The sequence below is a fragment of the Convolutriloba macropyga genome, chromosome 1 (genome assembly GCF_964194025.1).
Source record: "Convolutriloba macropyga chromosome 1, txConMacr16.3, whole genome shotgun sequence".
Lineage (NCBI taxonomy): Eukaryota > Metazoa > Xenacoelomorpha > Acoela > Convolutidae > Convolutriloba > Convolutriloba macropyga.
Window position 1 is genome coordinate 55478951 of NC_134468.1, and position 13406 is coordinate 55492356.

A 13406-nucleotide genomic window follows, 5' to 3' on the forward strand; every position below is an offset into this window, starting at 1 on the left:
CCCTGATTCCAGCACTCGCCCCCACTTCACTCCATCGTCTGCCTTCCACTCCGTCGTGATTTTGTAAGACTCTGGCAATTTGACCCCCTCTTGTCCAGTCCTACAAACCCTACTCGCATCGTTTGACCCCCCCCCCCCACTCCACTCACCCCTCCCCCATTAATACTAAGCATCAACTTGCTACTACCGAAGCCAACCAGTAGCCGGTCGTTTGAGAGCTTTTCGCCCGACGTATGTTCATGGTTTTTGATGTCAAATTGAATTGATGATTTTGGTCACTCGGAAACTGGATGTGAAGCAAAAAGCGAGTGGTTTGTAGTGTGAAATTTTTTCACGTTTTAATGTAGAGTGTGAAAAGGGTTTTTTAACAAAAACTGTTTTTCTGTGGTTTTTTTGTTCACATGCGACATTTGACTTTATTTTTTTCTGGTTCTTCGATTTTTAATATCGGATTTTTCTTCTAATTGGTTTTTTTCAATTGATTCATAGTCCATTCTTGTTCTGATTGTTTGTTTGCTAAACAAAATTTTTTAATTGTAGGCCACGACTCTTCTTTCTATGTTTTTTGTTTTGTCGTCTGACGTCTTTTATTCTGTTTCACATTTGTTCACGAAGCAAAGCTGAAAAAGATTTTTCTATCTATCACTAACGGCGTTTGCTCGCGCAGATTCATTTCCTAATCTCTCTAGCAAACGTCTTAGGTCATTTGTGTGATTAGATTGTGATCATACGTGACTTAAATCACTCAATAAAATGACTTTTGCTTTTTAAAATTTAAGTTTATTTTGAATTAGTGTAAGGTCAAAGGAACTTATGTGTAATAAAGGTCACAAAATAAAATGAATTTTGCAAAATGAATGTTAACAAGCCTCATTAATTTATCACTGATTGTTTTTTACATAGCTTTTTGAGTAGAGTCAGTTATTTTGTCTTGTATCTGTATCTATTTCTTTATCATACATCTTTATTATACAGCATGCAAGTCTATATCGAAGATATTCTGAACATCTGACGGCTTTGCTTTTAAATCCTCATTTTTGGCATTGACGATAGAAGGAAAACCGCAAATGTTTTTGAAGGTAAGCAGGGAATTTTTTAATTACTCTCAAACAATGTTTGTAGCAACTATAGTCCTGTGGTCTTTTTTATGCAATAGCTTTGCTTGACCGCTGGCTGGTCGTTTGACAGCAATTTGCCCGACGTTAGTTGGTTATGTTTTCATGTTTTATTAATTCTATTTTTGAATAAGAGAACGGTATTTTTTACCTTCCAAGTAGTTTGATTTATCAACGGTTTGGACCGTTCTTAGGATTTTTACAAGATCTTTCACAAATTAACGATGAAAGGGATATATTAATATTTTCAAATGTTGGACTATATGGGTTTTGATCTCTACGACTTTCACACAGCATTCACCTCATTCATAATGTTAAGCAGCTTAAATAAATTGGCGTTAGATTACTTCAAAAAGTCAAATCAAAATTGCGACAAAATTAGTTACATTTTCCTCGAAATTTTGTAGCCCCCTTGTGAAGCCCATACAGATGAAGGCTACAGTTGACCACCGCGCTTGTAGTTGGAGGAATTTGTCCGACATCACTTGGTTATGTTTTTTTTTGTTTCTAATAGCAGCGGAATCTTCCCGGCTGTCTATTAATTCGTGCCTATTTGAAAATTTGTTTAAACTCATTTTGTCGATGATATCTCCAACAAGAGAGATGTATATCCTGTCTTTCTTTTAGTTGCTGAAACGCCAAAACAAATTTAGTTTTTTATTCAGTCCTGGTTTTTAGTTTTTTTAAAATTGTTCTCAAACTAAATTCCCAGCAATTATAATAGTTATGCGGTCTTTTTTTGCAATTTTTCGTATGACCAATTGTTTTTCTGAACCTGTTAACTTTTCGTCCTGAAAAACGGGATAAACTGGTAAAGCCCGGAAGGCATTAAGTGGCTGAGCAGTTTTGTTAGAAACTAACTCCTTACAAGTCATTAAGTATGCGATTTTTGGAAACTTTTTGGTGTGAAGGTTCTTAACCTTAAATATTTGACCCCTCTCTATCATCTCCACCATTGTCACCCCCTAAGTTGACACCCACCCCTTAGCTTGGTTCCTCCCTCATTAATGCTAGCAGCCCGAAGCCCCAGCTAGCTACTGTCGAAGAGCAATTTGCCTGACGATTGTCGGTTATGCTTTATCTGCATTATGATTTCTCAGAGTTTCTTTTTTGGGTCGAAGTGTTAATCATTGAGTTCTAAAATTTCACGATATTTTTCATGAGTTATTTCCTGACAATTTTGAGCCTATCATTTTTTTTTTCAATTATTGGACATTTTTCAACGTTGCCAGATATGTTTAATTGCTCTCAAACGAAGTTTAGCAATTATAGTAGTCCTGTGGTCTTTTTATGCGACTTCTCGTTTGACCGATTTTTTGTCTGACCCATTTGACTTTTCGTCCTCAAAACCAGATAAACGGGACCCAAAAATGGTAGCGCCTGGAGGGAATTAAGGGCTCTTAGAGCCTTTCAGCCTCCCAGACTATGTTTGCAATTCAACGAAACTGTTTTGGAGACATAAATTCACGGTGTGAAGGCTGTTCTTAGAGTTTGATCCCCACACTTTCACCACTCCGCTCTTCATCCCCCACCCAACCCACATCAGTCCCATCCCCCACACACAAACACACATTGATCAGTGCCTTCACTCCCCACCCCTACTTATCATTTCACCCGTGACCCAGTATGCTAGAAATTCCCCGTAACCTCCCCCTCCCGTTGCGCTCACCCTACGCCCCTGCTATTAAGCTAAAGCTGGCCTCCCTAAGCCGTAGCTAGCTACTTATAAAGCCAACTGCTCTCCACTCGTTTGATAGCAATTCACCCAACGTTAGTTGCTTGTGTTTGGTCAAAATAATGTTTTAAGGTTTGTCTCTGGGGCTTCTGAGATTGGGAATGATATCTTAATTCTTTGGATCTTTTCCGTTTGTGACCTCCCCCTAAGTACGTTATGATCCCCTAGTTACAGAGCACGCGCCATCAAGTTGTAAATCAATATGTAAAAACATTGCACGTGCGTCTGGGGAGCAAATAAGATGCACCCACTAAGCTGGGGGGGGGGGTGGGGCACAAACGGAAAAGATCCACTTGTATTTATTTTTGTCTTGATACAATGATGACAATGCTTTTATATTTTTGTGACAGGGTAATCGACTAACCACAAAATTTAATTCAAGCCAATCTGACGAGTTAAAGAATAAATGTTTTGAGACCAAAAATAATAGTTTCGGTTGCCATTACGACATTACATGGGAAGGTCCGAGTTTTATCATGTTTTGAAGATTTTTGCAGCGACCATATGAAGTCACTATCACAACATCTGCTTTTTCCTTCATTCATGCAATTTTACAATTTTGACATTCATGAATTGCGTGTGTGACGTCGTATTTTGTTCCACGTGTCACTTAGCTCTCTCAAAATTGACTTTCCTCACTTTATAAATGACTATTGCCAACCTCAATTGAAGAAGAAAGGCCAACCGAGGTTTTTCACACTAATTGAAGGTTATTTGAGGGCAGCTAATTGGAGCAACACAAATTTTACGATTAGGTGATTTTTTTTCGTAGGTCTTTTTTTCATTATCGTTTTGACTGCAGGTCTATGAATTTATTGCTGCTATTTTCTGTTATTGCCCTGCTCTGTTGATACATTTTTAAGAAAACATTCATTTCTTATTAATAGCCGCCCTCATCTTCTCAGCCGGCTATTATAGCGTTCCTAATTTTTTTAAAATATTTCTAAGAATTTGAATTGTATTGGGGCGCCGTCTTTTCTTTTTGAGATGTGTTCACACATTTTCATGATTTTTGAAGTCAAATTGGAGTGGTGATTTTGGTCACGCCGAAACAGGAATTGGAGCGAAAAAGCGAGTGGTTTTGCGGCGTGAAATTTTTTCACTCTAATTTTAAAGTAGAGTGAGAAAACGGTGTTTGAACAAAAATTCGTTTTCTCGCTAGTTTTTTTTTGTTCACATGCGGCAATTTCACTTCAATCTTTACTGTTTTTTCGAGTTTTTGGATCGGTTTTTTTCTAAATGATTTTTCCAATCCATTCATAGTTCATTCCAGATCTAGTTTTTTGTTTAGTCAATGAAAATTCTTTGAATTGTACGTCAGGACTTGTCCTGTTATGTTTTTTTACTTCGTCGAATATAAAAAGGTTTTGCTTTACCTCATTTTGCCGCTTTTTCAACATTTTGCGTGAAATCTTTTTGACTTCTCTTAGGCTAATTTCTCTCTTCTCTCATTCTGCTAAAAGTGATTTTGATCATCAGTTGCTCAGTAAAGCAATTCAAAATGAACAGAGTCATTATAAAAAATTGAAGTCAGAAATGGAAACGGGATAAACCCATAGAGCCCAATTTTAGATGCCCGCTATTTGAACGTCGTTCCTATAAGTCTTAGTTACCATCTCTAATGCTTATTGGTATTGATAGTAGCCCCTGTAGCCTCTCTCTAAGAAACAGAAGTATGTTCAACTACGAAATGCCATCAAAATAATTCGGTGGACTTAAAAAATGTTTTTGTACAAAAATCTTTTTTTTTCAATATCTATTCTTTCAATCCTAATATGCTTATGGGAATCAACGGCGGCTATTTTCCGGCAATCTGCCGGGTATGTTTTTATTGTCTTCTTTCCATGCCAATCGGGGTCAATTGAATCGATTGGGGCTATTTTCCGGATATCTAATATTGCTGAGTTCTATTTTTCTATTTTTATTAGTTTTGTCCAGTGTCTGTATATAACGTCCTACGGTATCAGTCCACGACATTTTTCTGACAATTCTTTGTTTCGTGATAATTTAACTATACTGCGGTGTTTCAGGGGGCGGGTGATGCGTTTTGCGGATCTTTTGCTTACTTTGTGTGCAAGTTACCCCAGCTTAGTTTGATGGAAAAAATAAAGAGAAGTGGAGCGATAGCCTCAATGTCAGTGCAAAAGAATGGAACTCAACTGAGCTTCCCTTATAGAAAAGAACTGAATCCTGTTTTGTTCAACTGATGATGCGTATTGTAATTTGAAAGTAGATTGATTTTCTTCAGACTTTAAGTTTAGAAGAAGTAGCATTGTATTGTTTCAATGAAATATCGTAACCAAGTTAGATTTTATGTCATATCAATGTTATTTTGAAGAACTTTTTTTCTTCGAAACTTAATTTTCCAAAGTCCTTGTGCCCTGAAGATCTGTTCTAAACCCTGGGCCAGATTAATTAGACCAATACGCATCGATAGATCACGCATCGATCGATATTGATATGAACCAGACCGAACAGTCAAATGGGTCCGGGTGAGTCCGACCAAACAAGTTGTTATGAGCCGGTGTGAACAAACAAAAATCGTGTAGGTGGTGTTCCCTGAAATGGAAGTTTTCGCTGTACAAGATGGTTACATAAGATTAGTTAAAGAGAAAACAGCTCACAGCACTTTTGGCTGTCCATTTTTTTGGGTTAGTACGAGCTAATTATGTTGAGAGTGTTGGTAAAAAAGCATTTGCCGACATTAACTTGAAGCCGAAAGTGGACAAATGTCAGTCGGAGCGAGTTAGAGTTTAATCGTGCTGTGTGGATGACCAAGAACATTACTCAATGATTAATTTGGCCCCTCAAGAAGTATTAGATGTTTTCCGTGCTCGAGATGGATATAGCAGAAAAGTTACGTGAAAACAGCTTTGGTGACATTCGTTTGTCCGAAGTCCGGTTTTATTCATTCTTGCTTTGATATAGACAACGTGGTTTGAAGTATTTTTTTGCTTCAATTTATGATTTGTGTTAAATTATAAATGGTTAGTGGTTATAGTGGTAAATGGCGTCATTTGAAGCCCCCTAGTGATTTTGGTTACACCCCCCTTCCCCCACTGAAGCAGCAGGCTGCAATAGATTAGAGCTCTCACTAATCGTTCTAAAGCAATTCTTCCAACGTTAGTCGGTTATGTTTGTTCTTGCGGATGTGGCGGAATCGGAAATAGAAAATTGTGCTAGTTTCTTCACGCTCGGAAGGATCGATTTTCCAAATGGAGTGAGCGTTTAAATACAATAGTAAACTAAACAAAAACAATTATAATTGAGCTTGACTTTATTCCCAAAAACTTTCCCATTACAATTGCGAGCCAAGATAAAGATGAATTTTTCTCAGTTTTTTTTGTCATGTAAAAAATTAATTAATTTATCAGTGCAGTGGAAGCTATTACATGGAAACAAATGGCACAGTACATGTTGGTTGAAAATCGGTGCCCTTCTGATTGCCTTAAAAACGTTTTGAGTTCATCGTTATTGTAAAAACGTAAATTGTTAGCTTGGCAGATAATTTTTTAAAACAAATTTTCAGCATCGAACAGTCGATTTTGTTGGATCAGTACTTTTACTTGCAGCATTTAGGTGTAAGATAAGCTTGCCTGCGGTCTGTTCCTGTGGCAGAAAAAATATTAAATGTTGACAATCTCAATGCAAAGTAGTTACACAAATTCTGATTAATTGCTCTCAAACGAAGTTTGTTGCTATGATAAGTCCTGTACTCTTTTTATGCGATTTTTCGTATGATCAATTTTTTGGCTGACCTGTTAACTTTTCGTCCTCAAAAAGGGATAGACAGAAAGCTTGGAAGGCATTAATTGGCTGGGCAGCTCTGTTAGAGACTTTTTCAGGGATCAATTTCATGGTGATGGTGTGAAAGTTTGATCTTGAAAGTTTTACCCCTTCTATCACCCCCGCAACCCCCTGCCACTCGCCCCACCTTCAACCAGCCTCCTCCACCTGGCAATTTGGACCCCATCTTGTTCAGACATCACAACTTACTCCCCCCCCCCCATTCGCTTGACCCCTACGCTGCGCTCGCCCCCTAATGCTAGCATATCTAAGCCACAGCTGGGCTGGCTGCTACCTAAACCAACCTCTTACCAGTCGTTTGAGAGCAATTCGCCCGACGTGTTTCGGTTATGTTTCAGTCCCTAATTTTTGGTTGTCTGTTACTATCAGCTATCTGATTGCATCAGTAGCGCATACTTTATGTTGAACTAATTTCAAAATTGAAATCCATGCAAATAAAAAACAGTGGACTATAATTGTTTTTGGGTCTGTATATAAACTCACGTACCATGAAAATATCTTATTTCCAGCTTTGAGTAAATATAATTCAAACTTATTCCAATTACAAGCGAAACAATCAATCTGGGATCCATTTGTGTCGTTTTCGTATTTTTTTTTTACCGATATTAATGATTGACGGCAAATTCTGTTTCACAAAAAATGCCTACATACCGACGGTACAAAAATTTTTGAGAAGCCTAAGGGAATTTGATAAACCAATTTCATCGATCCGGGACGATTTGTGCAATATTCAATCATAAGTTATGTGTGTTTCATTTCTCAATTCAGAAGTCAGCATGGCCAGTGCCCGAATTATGCGCACGAAAGTAAAGTAAAATTTGTATTTTACGGAAAACGCGTTTGATGATTTTTATCTCCTTAGCCCTTTAAGTTGAACTTGTAGCGCTTTTTGATAAGATATTTCAACTTTATCGTATGCAGAAATTACAAATAAGTGGTCGTTTAACTTTCAAGCAATTTGTTGACTTGGATATCTCATTACTTTGTTTTTTTCTTATTCGCCTTACCTTAATTGAAAAGATAGCACAAATGAGTTGTTGAGAAATGGATATCACAAAACAATTAATGAGCCAAGTTAGTGAGGTATGAAGGTCTATTTTATTTTGTTTCAATTATTGTATTTTATCAAAGTTCTCCTGTAGTTTATAGTTTTGGTAAGTTAATGAGATTGACCTCTGTGCTAATTTTTTGGATTCCGTTTATCCTTTCAACGTATGTCAAATCTCATGCGAGGCCTCGTTCGTATTTTCTCTTTTCGTCCCTATGAAGTAGAATTGAAAATCGTTACGTTGTTCCCAATATTTCACATCACGGACAGTCAAGTTTCAACATATTTGTTGAAATTTTTTCTAGTCAAAAACCATATTTTTTGAAACTGTTCCACAACACTTATTTAAACGCTGAACAAATAGCTGCTGCTGCCAGTCGTATCATATGGAACAACTTACATTTGGTTGTTCTCGCAACCTTGTAACAATATTTAGACGTCGAAAATTTTGTTTTAAAGTATTGTTGACAATAGGCGAATACGAATGAAAACACTTAATGTACTTGAAAATCCATTTGACGCTACAAAGTATTCAAAAATCCCTAACAATTGTCTTCACATCATAATGAGTAAACAATGCACATGTAAAATGTACCATTTTTCCAAATTATATTTGCCCCTCGCTGGGGCAAGGTACTTGGCAAAAATACGGAGGCAGGAGTGGAAAACATGATTAAAAACTTGTTGCTCGATCCTGTGTGCAGAAATATTCGAGAAAATGTTGCCACTAATTCTGGATGAACATAGAATGAAATGCTGCAAAGGCTCACTTTTAAAAAAATGTGACCGTTATCATTTTTCAAGCTATTATCGTGTGTCACAAATATCACATTTTACAGTGACACTTGAGTACTTTATAGCGTCATTTGGATTTTCAGGTACCGCTTTTGAGTGTTCTTCCAATGTCCACAAAGCATTTGTGCAAAATGTTTACCTAATGCATACAAAAAATTTGTTTGGCTAATCTATTTTATGCATATTATCCCTTCTTCTATTTAAACATATAACAACATTTTTACGAGTCGAAGAAGAGTATTGGAGAGTGGAGTGAAAAGGGGTGGTTTTCTTTTCATACGACTGTTTGCGAGACAGCAAGAAATTCAGTTATGAAATAATTTTCTGTGAGCGTGCTGATTTTTTGTTCACGTGTAACTTTTTCAGGCTTTTTTTGCTTTTAACTATTTTTTGTTCGAGAGCCTTCCTTTGGTTGCAGTAATAATTGCAGTCTTAGATGGATAGTGTATTGCAGTTTAGTGGTGATTGAAATAAGTTTTATGGTATTTAGAAGTTTTTTCCTTTTTTGTGAGTTTTGAGGCTGTTTAAGCAACTTTATTTTGCCTAATATTTTGTATTATTCTGATTCGTAGGTAACAATTGATAACAGTTTTTCAATTTTTGCTTCGGAAATGGGGAATTTGTTGAGTCTATCGTGACTTACCTATTGTTTTGTTATTATTTCAATGCTTTCAATTGCATAGAAGAAAGGCTTTTTTTAGCTGCACCTGTATTTTATCAAAATTTTTTGAACTTGTCTGATTTTTTATAGTTCAACTGTGCTTTAGAGCTATTTTTATTTTTTGACTTTTTTAATTTTTATGGGTAGTTCGTTTAGTTACCTGTTCATTTGAAGGTACTTTTCTCGGCAGAGAAGACTTTTCGAGTCATTGCCGGAATTTTTGCGGCTATGTTTTGTCTTTTTCGTATTTCTCTTTCTAAAATTGAATCCTGAATGAGCGATTGAAGAATTGACACTACGATTAGGTATATAGCGCTGCTCTTTGCATTTTGCCCAGTTATGTTTAGACAAGTGTGGTAACAAAGTGAGTCAATTGTCAATTAAGATCATAGTTATCAAATGTGTCTGCCATGACATTGACAATTGCTAAGATCATTTTGCAGAGCACTGGCTGAACTGTGTGAGAACACTTACTCGTAGTTTGAAAACAAAAACAATTGATTGGTATAACATGTAATTTGGTTTTGATAACTGACCGTCTTATAAAAAACAATCCGAACGTTAAATCTCAATTTTAAAGCTATGTCTACTTCACACTTGTGGCTTCAAAGTATTAAGTTTGAATTAGTTAGAGCAACGTTGTCTTTCTAAATTGAATTAAATTAAATTAAATTTGACACTCTCATAGTAGTGACAATGTATTGGAGAAGGTGGATATAGTGTGTTTGTCTAGAGCAATCCTTCTCTCTCTCCAATCACACCTTTCAGTCTCGATTGGAGGTTTGTCAGCTCTTGTTCCTTAATTTGACACTTTCTCTCCCAGATTGCAATCTGTTTCCTTAGTTCGTACACTTCCCCATTCAACATTATTTGAGAGTGGGCTGATCTAGTGTATCTGGGCCGAATGTATTTGTCCACTAGATTGAGATTCTTCACCTCCAAATCATGTAAAATGGCTGATTGGCTCTCAATTTCCTCATCTAGAGCGTCTACGTCTGCAATTAGTCGAAAAGGTTAGCAGCATTCTTGTGGAAGAGCACATTGTGAAATACAATGCAGGCAATTTTTTTTAAATTGTAAATCTGTTCCTCGGTATGACTGGCACCTAGTACAATACCATAAGCTTACTGCCAGTTTTTGGTTGACTAATGTTACCTTTTATTGCTATTTTGGTCTGAATTTTGAGAAGTTTTTTTTGCACTTGAGCGGACCAAAATTCAGACCAAAATAGCAATAAAAGGTTACATTAGTCAACCAAAAACTGGCAGTAAGCTTATGGTATTTTACTAGGTGCCAGTCATATCGAGTAACAGTTTTAAAATTTTATAAAATCCCGTAAGTACGGGATAAAAACGTTCTCATTTCTGCAGGTCGAACTCTTAAGTTATCTAATAGGAACATTGTCGTAGTCCAGAGATAGTAACAAGTAGTTTTCAGAAATGTTGTTTTATGCAATACGTTTCATTGTACTTTTTACCCCATGAAAGCTGCAAACTTGATATTTAAAACGAGCTTGGAGACTTTTCCGTAGTTTCTCAAAAATCTTCAATTAAAAATGGTAGTGAAGTTGTTTTAACAAGGTCATGGAACAGGGCTGTTCGATTGTTTGAGATGGAAACAGTATCTGTAACTTGGAACCCCCTTGTACCGGAGTTTACATCTCAACTATTGAATTCGGTTCACTTGAACGTCAAACTGAAAACGTCTTGAGATCGTGTTTTTACCCAATCATGATAATAAACTTTCAATCTATGCAAAAATGGAGATCATTTTTGGGAGAACAGTTCTTAAATCGAACACCTCTAGTTTTCCAAAAAAATACTTTGTATTCGAATTAAATTTAACTGATTTCTGAAACATAATTTATTTTCTGAATCATAACATAAACGTTTCTTCTTGGCAAGAGGGATTTTTTTTGTAAAATTAAACAAGTTTATTGTTCCGACCCCACTTGTGGGGGGAACTATATGCTCAAATGGGTTTTGGTGTTCAGTCAATTTTGGCCGACGATATATTCAACGTAGAGAAATCTGATTGGTATCATTAAAAATCTCCTCCAGCGTAGAGTTCGGAATTAAAAATACTTTTGAATTTCGTTTTTTTTTGAGGAGTTATCGAGGTTTAAAGTTTTGTGTGAACACGTGAAGTTTGGTACGATTTTGTTCAATTTTAGCGTAATTTTTTTATCAGATTAAGATTTTGTGGTCCTATAGCATAGCCTTGTTAACTAAAAGTGCAAAAGGCTTCCTAAAGGGCAGTAGGTGAACCTACCACGAAATTTGAGTGGACAGCTAATGGCTGTTGGGACTTTTAAAAAAAATGGCTGTTGAATTTTTTTAAAAAAAAATGTTAGCTTACAGAAAAATAGTATGGTTTTGACGGTTTCGACACTGTCTTGAACTTTTCTACTGATTTTTAGAATTTTGCCTGAATTTGTTGTTGTTTTCGTGGTCATAGGACTTTTTGTGGTGACTTAATTTATTGTGATGACTTTACTGTGATGATTTCAGAATGACACAAACTAATGCCTTCCCATCGAGGCTCAACTTCTTATAACTAATTTATTGATTTCCGTTGAAAGCTATTGAATTTAATGACTTTGATAATAAGTTTTATCAAAAAATTTGTTAATTTGTCATAATGTTGCAAAAAATGAATTCGATCATTATTTAAAGATTATTTGAAACTGAAAATTTGTTAACTGAATTGCTCCTTTTTTAGTGGCTCCGACAATTTTTTCTCCCAATTTTCTATTCAACTCATAAAATGCTGAGAGGTCTTAAAGCTTTCTAATTGAGCATTGAATGAATGGCTTTACTCAATGCAGTAAGTTGATAGCAAATAGCTTTAAAGTTTACGATATTATTTACTTTCCAGCATTTTTTGCTCTTTTAAAGTTTTGTTGCTGTACTTGTCAATTTGTATCCAATTCACAACATTGAAACGCCCCATCCAATTCCTTGTAAAAGGAATATTAACGTGTCGTTTGATTTTACGTCGTAACTGATTTTTTGTTTGTTGGACAATACGCGTTTTCATAAAAGTTTTTTTTAGTGGTCAGTATTTTTCCTTTTTCTCGTCTTTATGCACATTCGCGTAATAACAGAGCCCTATGGTTTTTTAATGAGGCTCAGTGAACATAATTAATCTTTCTGTATATTTTTAACTGAATTAGTTTAATTAATTTTTGAAATAAAAACATAACTTTCAGATAACAGCGAAAGATTTTAATGGCTTCATTAATTTTTGTTTTCGCAAAGTGTTTGCTTTTTTCAGTTTTCCTTCATCTTCAGTCCATTTCTGTGACGGCTTAGTATGACCAAGGACAGGTCCTATTGGTTTTCTAATGACTTTTGGTAAATTTAACAGGAATTTTTTTGTTAAAATTTAACGGTTTTTGAGACGTTTGAATATTTTTGGTTTAAAAATATTGGTTGTTTTATGAAATTCGTCTCATTATTTCTTCTCTTTGTCGACTTGTTACCTATTCTCATTAAAATATAGTCCCATTTGTTGTAGAAAATGTAAATGTTTATAGCTAAAGTTTCATCTGTATTTTGACCTTGTTACTAGGTGCTTTTAAGAATGTTCAATTTTTCCGTAAAAAATGTTTTTTGGTTTTGATTATTTCGTTGTTTGTTTTTGTCTCCCGTAATCGTATGAATGTCAGGTCTCGTGAGCGCTGTAATGAAGATTATGCACAATGTAATTTGTTCAATAGTTTTAGTGCACTAATTATGCTTTATGTTTTCCATTCAATGGTTTATGTAACAATTTTTTGAACTCAAGGATCTACTTTTGATTTTCTCTTTTGTTTGACAGTTTAGCGAAAAATGTAGATGAGTTCAGTTCGAAACATCATCAGCAAACGCACATTAGCGAGCCTCCTTCTTTAAATTTAAATGGTCTGACGGAAAAACTATCACACAAAAAATGATGTTAAGAAAAATTGCACAAAAAACAGCTCGACTGATTTAATTGCTACAAATTTTGTTTGAAAGGAATTACTATTGGAAAGTGTTGACACTATTGACAGAAAATATGAAGAATGGTTGATGGTTTTCGAGCTAATCGAAAAATTGCTTGAGGTCATGGTACTAACTGCTATTATAAACTTTGAGAAAATTTCGCAAACTATAACTATTTTTTGCTCCCGCTCACAAACGTAATCTCGAAACATGGGCGCAAAGAAGACTAGCATTTGCTAGTCTAATTGTAATGGAACAAATTCACTTTGTGGATTTT

At 35.6% G+C, this 13406-nt stretch overlaps 2 protein-coding genes across 2 annotated transcripts in view; one reads left to right on the forward strand and one right to left on the reverse strand.

The window, feature by feature from the left end:
- The window catches only part of LOC142349814 (ribokinase-like), a 60240-nt gene extending 55034 nt beyond the window's left edge, over positions 1–5206 (forward strand). The window contains exon 7 of the mRNA XM_075401601.1: positions 4881–5206. Coding sequence (XP_075257716.1) covers positions 4881–5057 — 177 coding nt within the window. The 3' untranslated portion in view covers positions 5058–5206. The remainder of the gene's footprint in view (positions 1–4880) is intronic.
- Positions 5207–9658: 4452 nt separating this feature from the next.
- LOC142343818 (uncharacterized) overlaps positions 9659–13406 on the reverse strand; it is a 45984-nt gene continuing 42236 nt past the window's right edge. The window contains exon 8 of the mRNA XM_075395228.1: positions 9659–10156. Within this exon, the coding sequence (XP_075251343.1) occupies positions 9891–10156 (266 nt within the window). The 3' untranslated portion in view covers positions 9659–9890. The remainder of the gene's footprint in view (positions 10157–13406) is intronic.